Source organism: Macaca nemestrina, chromosome 1 (genome assembly GCF_043159975.1).
Source record: "Macaca nemestrina isolate mMacNem1 chromosome 1, mMacNem.hap1, whole genome shotgun sequence".
Classification (NCBI taxonomy): domain Eukaryota; kingdom Metazoa; phylum Chordata; class Mammalia; order Primates; family Cercopithecidae; genus Macaca; species Macaca nemestrina.
This window is the reverse complement of record NC_092125.1, coordinates 141634483-141650247: the sequence shown is the minus strand read 5'-3', so window position 1 is coordinate 141650247 and position 15765 is coordinate 141634483. Positions and strand designations below refer to the sequence as shown.

General features: G+C 41.3%; 1 protein-coding gene across 3 annotated transcripts in view; it reads right to left on the bottom strand.

The window, feature by feature from the left end:
• LOC105485380 (transforming growth factor beta receptor 3) overlaps positions 1–15765 on the bottom strand; it is a 206646-nt gene that overhangs the window by 14681 nt on the left and 176200 nt on the right. For all 3 annotated transcript variants that reach the window (XM_011747676.3, XM_011747675.3, XM_011747678.3), the window contains 3 exons: positions 14097–14217; positions 3697–3738; positions 1230–1337 (listed from right to left, as the gene is read on the bottom strand). In XM_011747676.3, coding sequence (XP_011745978.1) covers positions 1230–1337; positions 3697–3738; positions 14097–14217 — 271 coding nt within the window. The remainder of the gene's footprint in view (positions 1–1229; positions 1338–3696; positions 3739–14096; positions 14218–15765) is intronic.

Below are 15765 nucleotides of genomic sequence, written 5' to 3'. Positions count from 1 at the left end.
GTCTCGCTGTGTCTCCCAGGCTGGAGTGCAGTGGCATGATCTCGGCTCACTGCAAGCTCCGCCTCCCGGGTTCACGCCATTCTCCCGCCTCAGCCTCCCAAGTAGCTGAGACTACAGGCGCCCGCCACCACGCCCGGCTAGTTTTTTGTATTTTTAGTAGAGACGGGGTTTCACCATGTTAGCCAGGATAGTCTCGATCTCCTGACCTTGTGATCCACCCGCCTCGGCCTCCCAAAGTGCTGGGATTACAGGCTTGAGCCACCGCGCCCGGCCCAATTAATGAAATTCTAAACAGAGAAGCTGGGCCTGCCACTTGCCTCTGATGGATCAATCTAGCACAGTTTACCTAGGTTCACAGTGTAAAACCACAAGGATCCAAGAACAAACAAGAACAAGACCAACTAGTTCTCTAGAGTGCCTCAAAATGCATGTCACTCCTTCCCATAGTTGTAAAGAAACTAAGAAAGAAGCAATAGCAGGGCAATCCTTTTGCTCTTTCTCCATGGCACTGAAGACTCCCTTTGCTGGCCTGCTTTCTGTATTGGGGTCAGAACAGGTTCTCTCATCAGGCCACTCTGTTTCAACCTTGGGACTGGTAGGGAGAGGCACATCTGAATTTTGAAGATTGAGGGATAATAGCTTGAAGATGAAGTGCTCTGTTTCATCACTTTTATTTTTTCAGTTCATGGAAATCTATTTAGAAAATTTAACTTTAAGAAAAACATGACAATTTAATGTTTTATCAAAGAAGACACAGCATGGGTTAAAAAAAGGTTGAGAAAATCTGGTTTAAGTCATTGATTAAGGACTCTGATGGACAGTGCTCAATACCTTCGCAGGTGTGGTAATAAAATCTTGGCTTTCTTTTTCACCTCCTCTAATTTATATGCCTATCCTTAAATCTTTGGTTTTGACAGAATGGTTTGTATTTCTGTACATTGTCTGCATTAACTTTAAACTCTTAACAACCAAGCAGCTTTATTAGCAGCTAAATTTCACCAACATCACAATTGCAATTAGCACAAACAGTTTAAACATTCCTTTTCTTTCCACTGTTTATGGCAAATTATACTTTTGTAAAACCCAATTTAGGCCAAATATGTAAATGTAAAAATAGTAGGAATGAACTTTCTCTTTCATTCGTGATTTCGTCCAACAAAACACTGAGTGTCTACTGTGTGGCAAGAACACAAGCTGTTCACCAACTCATAGTCAACAGTCACACTAACCTGTGTGAGAATAGATGTACCACAAGGCCCCTGTCAGGAGTGCTCCGATCACAAAGGCTGCAAACGCAATGCCCATCACGGTTAGGGTGTCCAGACCATGGAAAATTGCTATAAAGGAGAGAAACCGATACACACAACTTTTCGGTTAGTCTGCATCATACATTGCAATTTTATATTTGTTTCACAAGCACTGTCATAAAGGTTGAGCACTAATAAAATCTGAGAATGCAATGAAGATTCTAATAAAATACACTGTATTTTGTAACTTGCCATTTTTTTTTTCAAAGGAGAAATAAAACGATCAGGTTTTCAAGGTATTCTCAGTTTGCAATTTATTTTGATCAACAAACTAACGAAAAAATCAGATTTGCAAACTCTGTAAAATCTTAAGTCTGTCATCTCATTGTCTCACTCTGAGGACCTACTATTTGAATGGAGGGTGGCTTGAAAATTCAGTTAAGATGCTTTGGAAAATAAAGTGAACTTCCATGATCAAAATCTGCCTTATTGCTGCTTATTCACTGAACACCTCCAAAAATGACACACTGCACAGAAAACACACACCTTAGAATACTTTATACACACATTTTAGTGAACATTTACAAGTATGGAAGATAACAGAAAGAAAGGAGAATATAGAGTAAAAATAAACTATTCCTGTGGATTATAACATTTCACCGATCTCATATTAAACTCTTAATCTTAACAGCTTCATATTGTGTCATTTAAAACAACGTACTTTTTAACACTTTTCCAACCGTGATCTTTCTATGAGGGGAACGGAAATACCTCCCAGTGGGGAGTGATGTCAGTTTTATGATCAGCAAAACATATAAATAGAACCAATTGTTTCTCCATTTGGCAAAGGTTTTTATATTTGAAATTAATTCCAGGCCCCAGAAATAGAACATTTCCTTTCATTTAAGAGAACTACCTTCTTTGAGTCACTTATAAAAAGTTAAAATTGGTTTCCAAGGGAGAGGAGTTTTTGGTAGAATACAATTTCTAAGGTCTCTGGGTTTTGAATGTAAGTGGGAAATACAGGATCTCCCCACCATTATCATACTATTTCTACTTTCTGCTCCAGTCAGAAGCAACTCCGGTGATCTCTATATAAATTAAATCCCTTTGCCTTTCAACTCACTGCAGTGTAAAGAAAGCTATTTTTTTACATGGAAGATTGCCATACACTCCTGTGACCTTTGAGCAGCCCAGCACTCCAAAGGCTCGGGGAAAGTATGCCATGGTAGAACACGTCTGGAAGGATCCAAACTCCCAAGTTCTGGTCCCCACTCTTTTAGACCTGTACTCTTTGGTGTGTTCATTTAACTTCTGAAAAATGCAGATAGCTTCAGTCACCTGCTGAAGTCAGAGGGTCAACACCTGAGTTTGTAAAACGGATGAAGATCTACTAGATGGAGGAAGAGGTGGGAAGAACTCCCTGGAGGTGAGGTTGAACCAAGCCTTCAGCCTATTTAATCTAGTCCTTACAACTGATATTAGAAGATGATTTGCCTTTTCATACCCACAGATGCAAAAATTGAGCATGATTACAAGTTTTCAGTGAAACTATTCTAAATTTCCAAAGATGGATATGTGTCCATATGTGCCTCTCTTCGAGTTCATATTGTTCCATAATTAAAAAGTAATAATAATAATCCACTTAAGATAACGGTTTATGAAGCGCTTGGTGAAAGGAACTTTCCAGACTGATTGTTACATGTAGTGAAGAGTCAGCCATGGAGACTAATCCTGGGAGTCTTAGGAAAGGAAAAAAAGCACAGATTCACAAATTCTCCTCAGGAGACAACATTATCTAGAAGAGCTGTGGGTGGACAGCTGGGAAGTCCAGGTTCAAGTCCTGCCTCAATGCCAATGAGGCAGGAATATTTCTGGGTCAGCATTTTCTTCTGCATAAAACAATGAAACTGGCCTAGACAATTTCCAAGTCCTCATTCTGTAGCAATTGGTGTTGCTTTCTCTTTCATTCGTACATGCTCTTCCTGGTGCCCCCAGCCCTTGCACTACGGATTGTCTTGAAAGTATAGCAATGAGTTCCCTTAGCATTACTTCTCCGAGCAGATAAACATTGTTGATAAGACTTAAAGCAAACCACTTCCATGGCTGTATGTGAATACTTTCAGGTCAGAACAGACATAAGCATGCAAGTCATTAACTTATCTCTCTAAATAAGTTACTACCTTCCCACTCAAGCCATACATGCCAATGGATCAACAAATTAATATTTTAAAGTGTTAAAGGTGGAAAGGGAAAAAGAAAGCAGGGATAAACAAAGGACAGAGGAAAGGAAAAAATATGAGCAAAAAGGGGAAAGGGGAAGGGGGAAGGGAGAATGAGAGCAGAAGTCTCCTTATCAAAACACAAAGTTTGGCAAATGTTCACTAACCAACTCATTCTTAGGAAAGCCCAGGAGGTTTTATTTCGAAATAGTTGCATAAAGACTTACGTGGAGAAATTGGATTTGGTTCCTTCACGCTTGGACGTTTTTCTGAAACAAAAACACAAATCAAATGTATTCTATGGAGAACCAAAATTTAAGCAAAGGGTCATCAAAGTCTCAGCAGAAACTGACACTTTTCCATTTGTTAATAAATACTTTGAGAAAGCTCGGTCAATGATCCTCTTTAGATACCAAAACTATAATGAGTTACCCAGAAATTTTAAGCATTGTACTTTGTCAACATCAATTGTATAGGCTCTCCAATTTGAAGAAAATTTGAAGGCAAACACCTAAACTTAGGGAATTTGGGTCTGACAATTTGTGTATGCGTGTCTGTGTATATCTTTTTATTTACTTACGAAAAAATCCAATACCTTTAAATACCATGCCTTTCCAGTGTAGTCTATAATATTATTCTGCTTTCAAAATACATTTATATATATATTTTTGAGGGTCTCACTTTGTTGCTCAGGCTGGAGGGCAGTGGCGCCCTCAGCTCAGTGCAGCCTCTGCCTCCCAGGCAATCCTTCCACTTTAGCCTCCCAAGTAGCTGGAAGTACAAGCGTGTGCCACCACACCAGCTAATTTTTATATTTCTTGTAAAGACAGGATTTCACCACGTTGCCCTGGCTGGTCTCTAACTCCTGGGATCAAGCAATCCACCTGCCTCAACCCCCAAAGGCCGAGGGATTATAGGCGTGAGCCACTGTGCTCAGCTTTCAAAATATTCTTTTAATTTAATATACACATTTTGTAAAAGTACTTTGTTCTTCTATTCTTAATGCTATTATCCTATAGTTTAACTCCCCTTCATTGCTCATCAGGATTATCACAGAGGCCCCCTTGTCTCCACCACTACCCTCCCCCCAATTATTTCCTCCTCCACATTTGCCACCAGAGTGAATATTCCAGAGCCCAGAGCTGATCATGTTATAACCCTGACTAAATCCCTTGATAACTCTCCTTCCTTTATAGGGAAAAAAAATCCAAACTCTTTAACATGGCACACAAAGTTCTCCCTTCCTTCTCTATCCTCTCTCTCCAGCCTCCTTTCCTGATGGAGTCCTTCACCCATGGTGGGCTTCCCATACTTAGTAATTTAAGCTCCCCAAATTCTCTATGCTGCTCCGTGTCATCATGCTTTGCAAGTTATCCTGAGATACCCTCCTCCCCAGATCTGCTTTGTTGGCATTTTCTCTGGGGGACCTTTGCTGAGTCTCCCACTGCTCCATCTCCATCCCAGCAGAGCTAGTCTCTCTCACCCTTGCTCATTCCATCCCTCCTCTGTTACACTTGGGCCACAATAACTCCTAGTTTTTTTTTCTCTCTCTTTCCCTTGCTCTCTCTCTCTTTTTTTTTTTTTTTTGCTGTGAGGGCAAGGTCTGGTTCCCAGTCATCTGTATATCCCCAAGGGCTCAGACTGGCATAGAATAGGTCTTCCAGAAATGTTTGGTGAAGGATGATTAAAATGTGAATGTACTTTTTGCAAATGGAGGTCACAGAGGAAACCAGCAATCAGACTATGAAGATGTTCACATGCGGTTCGCACCAGTGCCATGAGGAAGGCAGAAAAAAATTTTGTATCACTGTTTTGGAAATAAGCAGCCTGAGACTCTGATATCGTGTGACTAGAGCCCAAGGTCACAGCTGGAAAGCATCAGGGCAGAAGTTGAATCAGAATTCCAGAGTTCTGCCTAGCAGGCTAAATGACTGGTGAGCGTAGCTCTGTCCCTAGCTGGGGAAGCACTGATGAAGCAACTATTTGTGCACAGTTACTCATTATCTTCAGCAGTGAGGCTGAGACCAGCAGTTGGGATATTATGGTCCACCACCTATTTTTGTATGGCCTGTGAGCTAAGAACAGATTTTGTATTTTGAAATGATTTTTTAAAAATCAAAAAAGGTTATTTCATGACATGTGAAAATTATATGAAATTCAAATTGACTCCATAAATGAAGCTATACCTGGACACAGCTATGCTCATTTACATACTGTCTATGGCTGCTTTCGCTGTAACAGCAGCGTTGAGTCATTGAGACAGGGATTGCATGAGCCACAAATAAAAAATAATCACTATCTGGTCCCTTACAGAAAAAGTGTGCTGAGTCCTGCTACAGACCTTGACTTTACTCTTTGGAGTTTAAAAGTGATACATGCTTAGCACCTCTCTTTTCATCTCCATTTTCATTCACTACAGAAGGAACACACACCTTGTGTCTGAATTCACAGTGAAGCAAAAAGAACTTGGGAAAATTTGACCCAAACAAGCAGCATCTGAATTGATGTCTACAAAAATAAAGAAGCTAGACAGGGGAAAAGAAAACAGAACTGTAAATTCTCAGGATTAACCATCTCCGATGGGTGGGTCAACATTCTGGCCACATGAGTTATCAATGTCTGGCTCTAGGGGAAGGAATGCTACCGGATGAATCAGAGCCACCACAATGGAATGGTGCCCCCTGGAGTTGTGCAACATAGTGGCCCTCGAATGAGGATATATGCAAAAGTTATACTTAAATACAATTACTAAGAAAATAAAAATGATTGTATGTTTTTAAGAAAATCTAATTCAGTATGCAGAACACACACTAATTATGCTAACTACAGAAGGCACTACCCCGGGAGCTGGGTCCCATCAGCCTCATTGGCATCAATAAGAATAATGATGCCTTACATTTGTACATCTGTATGGTGTTTTGCAATAGACAAAAAGCCTTCGGCCTTCACTTACATTGTCTCATTTTAAACTCCCAAGAACTCTACGAAGGAAGGGTATCTAGCCACAAACTTCTACTTTCAAGAAGTAGTATTTGATTCCCTGAACTAAGTCCAAAGGCATTTAAAGGTTGCTACAGTATGCATCATGTAAGAAATATACACACTTCTGGGAATAATTCCATCCAATCAACCACCCATGGTTAAACTTTCTCACTCAGAATCCCCAAGCGGTTGAAAAATTATGACTCTCTCCTAAGGAGACCTCACATGTAAGAGTTTAGGTTTTATAGTAAGGCCTGTGTGATGGATGGCATTGTTTTAAAATTCTTAATGGATTTCTGTTATGATCTAATCCTTTACCCCCACCCCAAATAGGGGCCTTCTCACAGAGCTAAACAGAAACAGTTATTTTTCATTTCCCCTGGGTGAAGTCCCTTCGTGATTTCTGTGCACAAACAGTAACAAGCACAGGCTGCAGAACTGAGGTTAAAGGACTCTCTCCTTGAACTTTTCTCTTCCTGAATCCCTAAGAACCCCCGAGTATAACTAAAATGGCTTGATCTCCACCGGAACCCTATCATCGAGTTGGCATGCTGAGAGGAAAAGAGTGGACGTAACAATATTTACTTTTGGTTTAAGGATAAGATTGTATGAAAGGAATCTTTGCTATTGCTGTAAAGAGAATTGTAACAATAAAGATTTCTTTACAGAAAGGACAAACTATAATCAACGTTCTGAATTAAATCTTTTCATATACTCTGAGCAAATTTTGGTCTCTAGAACCAAAATTCCCCTCCTCAGATTGTTCAGCATGGTTTTCATAAATGGGATATTTCTGGGGTTATGCATGAGTAACTGACCACAGTTTTTGGCCTTTAGTGTTCAATTTGGTACTAGGCACCACAGGATGGAGTGGGCCCACAGTGAAGCAAGGCATCCCACTGGTACCCACATCTATTGGCATTTGGCAAAGGGAAGAATAGGGAGAGGAAGATTCCTCCTGGAGACTCAGGAGGTCTTTGTACAGGCCCCATTTAAGATAGAGTTTTTACTAACTTGACGTCACAGTAACTGAACCCTTTCTCTGGATTCTTTCAATATTTATGATATTCATTGCAACTGCCTGTTCACTTATCTATATCCTGCCACTAGACCAGCGTGTCTCACGTGGTGGGTGATTTTTATTCCAGGGGACATTTGGAAACGTCTAGAGACATTGTGAATGGTTACAACTGGGCTGGTGGTGGGAGGGTGTTGTTACTAGCATGCAGTGGGTAGAGACCAGGGATGCTGCTTAACATCCTGTAACACACAGGCAGCCCCCCAACTACAAAGGGTATTCCAGCCCAAACACTGACTGAACTGAGATTGAGAAACTTTGCACTAGGCTGTAAAGGCCTTAAAGACAAGACAATTTGTCCACTATATACCAGCCATATCTTAGGTACTCAATAAACTTAAAAAAAAAAAAAAACCACAAATATCATGTATATTTTACTCTTGGGTATTTCCCCAGCAATGCAACCTTCACACCATTTTCAGAGTAGCCTTTCTAAATGACCTAAGCATCAGTTTCCTGCTTGAGATCTTCTGACGGTTCTTAACTTAGAGGTACATACTGGAATATGTATGGATGAAATTAAATATCTGGGTTTCCTTCAAAACAATCCAGTGGATGACAGAAAGTGATAAAACAAGATTCACCATAAATTGGCAATTGTTGAGAGTTATTCTATTTTTGTATATATTTGAAATTTTTAAGATAAAAAGTTTTTAAAATGTAAAATACTGGCCGGGAGCGGTGGTTCACGCCTGTAATCCCAGCACTTCGGGAGGCCGACGCAGGTGGATCACCTGAGGTCAGGACTTCGAGACAAGCCTGGCCAACATGGTGAAACCCTGTGTCTATTAAAAATACAAAAATTTGCTGGGCATGGTGGCAGGCGCCTATAATCCCAGCTACTTGGGAGGCTGAGGCAGGAGAATCACTTGGACCTGGGAGGTGGAGGTTGCAATGAGCCAAGATTGCGCCACTGCACTCTAGCCTGGGTGACAGAGTGAAACTCCGTCTCAAAAATAAATAAATAAATAATGTAAAATACAGGATGTTAAACAAAATCTCTATGATATCCCTCCTTCCCTTCTTGGATAGAGACTGCATGCCCTGGTCTGTCAATTAAGCATTTCTACCAGCTTTCCACTCAGTTTCCCCTTACCTCGACCTCAGCTTGAGGACAAAACCTGGCTGGTCCTTTAGAGTATCTTTATTCTGGAAAGATCAAATATGTTCCAAAAAGTAATGCCTCTCTTGGATCAACTTCCAACTGACATTCACAACTTTCCCTTCCCAAAAAACCTCTAGTTTGCTGAGAGGCTGAGAGGAAGGAGAGGAAATTAACATTTACTGAGTATCCAAGATACGCAGGCATTTTTATTTTTTAAAGTTAGGTGGTTAAAATATGGAGAAAATTCAGTATCTCAAATATTTAACTTGCTAAGAATTAAATGCATCTATAGGTATATAAATCATGGCAAATTTTGGAATGATATTTTTTGCTCCTGACGTCCACATTCACACTCTTCTGTGTATGTGCACTGTTTCAGAGAAATGGTTACTCCTCCCTTTCACCATTTAAAAAAAATCATCACCAATGTGGTGTAATCATTTTTACTGTATAAGCCCAAGTGCTCTCAAATGCAGTACAAAGTGGTCACAGAATCCAAGGCATACAGCACTAATATGCCTATACTTCAAAATTTCAGAAAATAGGGTAGGACGGCACTCCCTCAACTATTTTAAATGTTTTGTCATAAACCATAATATGCATCAACTATTTATGTTTTCTGGGCTTTTTCTGTGAGTTACTATTGAAAATCATGGAACTTCTCCTGAACTTGAATACTCTGCTAAACAGGTTACACATTTCCCAACATCTTAACCCCTTGGGTGAACAGACATTTTTCCTAAAATCTTTCATCTTCCTTTTAGTTCATAATTATTAGGGTATTTGGGGTATTACCTTGAATACTAATGTGATATGGTGTGAAAAGGGAGAAGTGGGCCGGGTGCAGTGGCTCACGCCTGTAATCCCAGCACTTTGGGAGGCTGAGGTGGGTGGAAAATCACCTGAGGTCAGGAGTTTGAGACCAGCCTGGGCAACATGGTGAAACCCAGTCTCTACTAAAAATGCAAAAATTAGCCAGGTGTGGTGGTGGGAGCCTGTAATCCTAGCTACTAGGGAGGCTGAGGCAGAAGAAGCACTTGAATCCAGGAGATGGAGGTTGCAGTGAGCCGAGATCGTGCCACTGCACTCCAGTCTGGGTGACAGCATGAGACTTTGCCTCAAAAAAATAAATAAATAAATAAAATAAAATAAAAAAAAGAAAGCAAGAAAAGTGAGAAGTGGGGCAGGGAGAGGGGTGTGAAGACATAGATGCATATGATTCTAGTTTTCAGTAAAAACTAGAAACAACCTCCATCTGGAATAAGGCATAGGGTTTAAGAGCACAGGTTCTGGAATCACAGTGCCTGAATTTGAATCCCAGATCCACCATTTATATGCTGTGTGCCCTTGGCCAAGTTATCTCTATACAGAGGTGCTATGAGGATAAAATATAATAATCCACATAAAGCATTTAGCACAGAGCCTTGCACATAGTAAATGCTCAACAAATGTTAGATCATCATCCTCATCTCCATCACTATCATCATCAGCTTTAAACTTTCATCTATTGTTAAAAATCTAAATAGTAAAAGAATGCTAACCCAACACTGATTCACAAAGGACTTAGAGATCAAAAGTGGCAAAGATGTGCTCAGGAAGGTTCCATTAAAAACAGTGGCCCACAGGAGGAATCCAGAAATATTTTTGTAGTCTTGATTGCCTACTTTCCTGTCCACAGAAGAAACACTGAAGTATGTCAATGCTATTGGCAGGGGTGGCCACAGAGCAGCTCTCTGCCTGGCTGTGAGGTTGCCAACCAGAGCCTTTATCTGCTATCCCAGAAAATCCAAGTGGTGAAAAATAAGATGAACCAAACAAACGACCAGGGAGAGCTGGAGTTTTGGCATGGCCTTCAAAGAGCACCTATGTAGTAAAAGCACAGTGAAGCATCCCATTGGTTGGGAAATTTTTACCCAAAAAGTCATAGATTCTACAATAAAGGGACATAAAGCTGTCTGGCAGGAAGGACATTTGTGACCTGTTATTATTCAATTAAACCAATGCAATTAGACAAACGGTCACAGTCTCTTTTTTCTTTTTTTTTGAGACGGACTTTTGCTCTGTCCCCCAGGCTGAAGTACAGTGGTGCGATCTTGGCTTACTGCAACCTCTGCCTCCCAGGTTTAAGCAATTCTCATGCCTCAGCCTCCAGAGTAGCTGGGATTACAGGCGTGTGCCACCATGCCCGGCTAATTTTTTGTATTTTTTTTTTTTTTTTTAGTAGAGACAGGGTTTCACCATGTTGGCCATGGTGAACTCCTGACCTCGTGATCCACTCGCTTTGGCCTCCCAAAGTGCTGGGATTACAGGCGTGAGCCATTGCGCCCGGCCCACAGTCTCTTTTCAAATGACTATTCCAATTCACTCTGAGGCAGAAGGCACAGGCTCCAATGGTCTGCATTGAGGAGAAATGATTTAGAGTCAAAAGAAAATAAACATAAAAGGTGAGAGGAGTCACACAGAGCTGAAACCTGCCAGTACACTTACCCCAGTCAGTGCAAAGTTAGAAAGAGAATTTGCATACAGCCCCTGGGAAGCTGGCCTACAGTTTAACCTCCTCAATTTATTTAACAAACCTAAGTAATACACTTTCTTCACCCCCATGCTTCTCAACTGAAATCTAGTCTCAATTTGCAAATCTCATAAAATTGCTTTGATATTTGGCAAAACTTTCCTCTTGAACTATTATATAAGAAAACATTGAACTCTCAGTACAATTATACTAAGTTTAAATAAAAGTAATTACCTAATTTGCAACAGAAATTACTTAGAAAATACCACCAGGCTCAAAAGAAGAATAGATGAATTGCTGGAAGTTATACTGCTGCAATATTAATGCCTAATTATTGTCTGGCATGGGAAAAAGCAAGCTGCTGCCTTCAATTACTAGCAGAATTACCTCCCTCAAAATAGTTACAAGTAACAGATGGAATCCGAGGTAGCTGCTCTTATTGTTAAGTTGTCAGAGACGTTTGAACCAGAGTGACTCTACCTTGAATAGGGCTGGGTAAAATGAGGCCGAGGCCTACTGGGCTGCATTCCCAGGAGGTTAGGCATTCTCAGTCACAGGATGAGAGAGGAGGTCACAAGATACAGGTCATAAAGACTCTGCTGATAAAGCAGGATGCAGTAAAGAAGCTGGCCGAAACTGGCCAAAAACCCCCAAAACCAAGATGGCAATGACAGTGACCTCTGGTTGTTCTCACTGCTCATTATACACTAATTATAATACATTACCAAGCTAAAAGACACTCCCACCAGCACCATGACAGTTTACAAATGTCATAGTAAAGCCTAGAGGTTACCCTATATGGTCTAAAAAGGGGAGGAACCCTAGTTCCAGGAATTGCCTGCCCCTTTCCAGGACAACTCATGAATTATCCACCCCTTGTTTAGCATACTATCAAGAAATAACCATAAAAATAGCAACCAGCAGTCTCTGGGGCTGCTTTGTCTATGGAGTAGCCATTCTTTTGTTTCTTTACGTCTCTAATAAACTTGCTTTCACTTTACTCTGTGGACTCATCCCCAAATTCTTTCTTGGGTGAAATCTAAGAACCCTCTGTTGGGGTCTGAATTGGGACCCCTTTCTGGTAAGGAAACCACTTCCATAGTACAAAACAGAGCCAGCTGCTTGCTGCCCAATTGTGATTACTCTGCAACACAATTTATTTCTCCTGAACCCAATAAAAAGGAACTATTTGGACCATCCATTTATATAAAGACTGGGTCTGTTATAACTTTCAAATGGTTGAAAACCAATCCATAAAAGTAAAAAAACAACAACAACAAAAATGTTGCCAAGAACATCTCATGTACATTTCACACCAACTTTAGGACAACCAGGAAAATGAATTAAAGATTATTTTGCTTCTTCAAACAGAATAGTTGAGTATTACAACTGAAAGGACCTTCTGGAAGTCACCCAGTCCAAACCTCTCCTTTCCAGATAAAGAAAATGAAACCCAAAGAGGTGGTGGTAGGGGGCGTTCTCCAAGGTCCCACAGCCAGTTAGCAGAGAAAGCTAAAAGCAGCGCCTTAGGCTCCCAGCTCCAATCCAGTGTGCCTGCCACCTATACTCTTCTGCCATTTTGAGGGAGCACATACATTCATAGGAAGGGGGCAGATGCCACCACCAGGTATCACAATTGGAATGGCACAGCTGTTTTCACAAAGATTAATCAACCAAATAAGACACTAGACAGTACCCGCATGCCTCTGTTCTAGTAGGTCCTGCCCACTGTCCAGGGTCACCCCTGCTGCCTAGTCTTGCCAAATCCCAATCCAACACGCTCAGATCAGGAATGCCATGCCAGGGCCAACCCAAACCCTAGATCTGGTGTCAGCACCACCCAGCAGATCTTCCACCTACTGCCCAGCAACTGCAGCCAGACAGTGTGCTGGCTTTTGTCAAGGCCCTTGGTGCCCAGGTTCCTCTGTGCCCCTCAGAATGGCAAGAGGCAGCCTGTAGCTCTAACCCTGAAATATCTAATCCTGCTTGGAATCTACTTTACTCTCCCAGCCTTCTCTCGGTTTGACACCCTTAGATATCAATGTTTCTAGATGGTGACAACTGTGATTGCCTAGATATCCCATATGACATTTGGTTCCACCTCTCAGACAGTGCCAGCTGTCTGGTGTGTTCTTGCTTGTTTACACCCCTTGGAGCTATGATGCAGGTCCTTGTCAGATGCTCTTTTCACCGCCCACAGGGCCTCATATATCCATTCCTAACATTTGTTAGGGCCCAGCTCTGCCTCTCTGCTGCTCTGGCGGGCCAGGCCCATGCCAGGTCTGGCTCTGCCCTGCCTGTCCTCTCAGGTACTGATGTCACATCCCTTAGGGCACATCCTTCCTTTTCTCACAGAAGATACAGCTTGCTGAATGTTCCTGCTTGTGGAGACATGGGCATGCTTGGCTTCAAGCAACAAATGTGGTTGTGCAAAATTCTGAAAACTGAATTATAAGATGAATTTTGGGCAGTGGTTCTCATCTGTTACACCTAAGATGAATAATGTTCACATATTCTCAAAGGCATCTGCAATTTTGATAGAGCAACACAATAGGTTATAGCCACCATAACCTTTAGTAGTAGATCACAGAAAGATGAACTGTGGATTGTGTGCAATTCCCAGGACATGGGACTAACTAGAACCCTTTTTTGCATACTCAAGGAAGCATATTTGAATGCAAGGGAGAGTGACCTTATGACAGGAACAACCTAGACCTGATATTTTTTACAAAGGAAATCATTTTCAAATAGATTACTTACAACTAAGCCGTAATGGCTGTAAGAGAACCAGCTAAAGAAAGGACTCTTCGGGCAAAGAATGGTCTTCTAAAATAACTAACTGGCCCTTTAGTTATCTTATGAATAAAACTGGACTTTGATTTACAGTATTGGGTCTTCTTAATGAGCAGCGCTCAGGCCCCATGCTCTGATCATGCCTCCCAAAGCACACCTTTAGATTCTACTTCATGGTGGATCACAGCAAGGGGCTTGGTGAACGTCTTCTTATTCTGCATCATAGCCCAGATTATCGAGGCATCCAGCGAGGTGCAGGCTTCGTCAGGAGGCACGCACTGCAGAGAGGCAGAGCAAAGCACAGAATCAGGGGTTGCTCAAAAGTGCCTTCACCAGCTCTACCTGCACAGCTGTCCTGTGGCCTTTTATCAGACAGCATACAGTCATTCACTACAGAAAAGCAAGAAGGTGGGTGTTTTTCAGAGAACACCAGATAACCTGGGAGATATCACAGCAGGCCCAGTAGATTTTTGGTTGTACCTGAAGATGCAAATATCACTGGATAGCTTCTCAATATTGTCCTCCCCCTCCCCCTCTTCCCACAAAACTAAACATCTTAGTGTTAGTTTGAAAAATAGAAAAACTATATGCCTAGTGTTGGTCCTCAACAAGCTGGCTTCATATGCACGGTTCATGTTTGTGATTGGTGATTGTGGGAAATTTCCTGTAAAGATGCTCCTCAACTAATGATGAGGTTACATCTTGACAAACCCATTGTAAATTGAAAATATCACTAAGTTGAAAATGCATTTAATACACCTAAAGTACCGAACAACATAGCTTAGTCCAGCCTGCTTTAAATATGCTCAGAACACTCACATTAACCTACAGTTGGATAAATCATGTAACACAAAGCTTATTTCATAACAAAGTGTTGACCAGCTCACATAATTTATTGAATACTTTACTTAGAGTGAAAAACAGAATGGTTGTATGGGGACTGTCTATATTGCATTATGAAGGTGACAGATTTTATATTTTTGTCCAAAAAGATAATTATGTTGTTGAGTTTGTTTCATTTTTAATCCTGGTATAGGCTCATGTAAAACTAAACTTTCCAGGGTCATCTGCTTTTAATGTTTCAAAATGCAGATCCTGGGGAGCTGTGCCCAGGTTGTGGAGGCCATGAGGTCAGCTGCTTCTATTCTATTTCAAGGCCTCAGACCTATTAATGAGCATGCCCAGGCCCACTACATCTGTTTTGAAAAGATATGATCACACTCCCCACTTTTTCTTTAAAATAACTTTGGTTTATTGTCTATACTTATCAATAGGTATAATTCTTTTTTATTTTTCTTGAGACAGGGCTTTGCTGTGTTACCTAGGCTGGAGTGCAGTGGTACAATCATGGGTCACTGCAGCCTTGGCATCATAGGCTCAAGTCATACTCCTGCCTCAGCCTCCCCAGTAGCTGGGACTACAGGTGTGCACCACTATACCCAGCTAATATATATCTAGTAGTGACAGGGGTCTCGCTACGTTGACCAGGCTGGTCTCGAACTCCCAGTGATCTGCCCACCTCAGCCTCCCAAAGTGCTAGAATGACAGGCATGAGCCCACGCCCAGCCTAATAGGTATAACTCTAAAGTAAATGACAGCTTCTGTGGCAAGAAGACATATTAATACATCCATTATTTTAAACATCTATAGCAGGCATCCCAAAAAGCTAATTGAGTTCCATCTTTTCCAAACACAAAAGAGCAAAGACTTTAGGCCTTGCTGTCATTGCTGCTCTGAGCAACATGCCAGTCAGACACTTCTTATAAGACAACACTCACCGCCCCACCCCTACCCCCTCAAAAAGAGAAAAGCCTTTAACAAGAGCC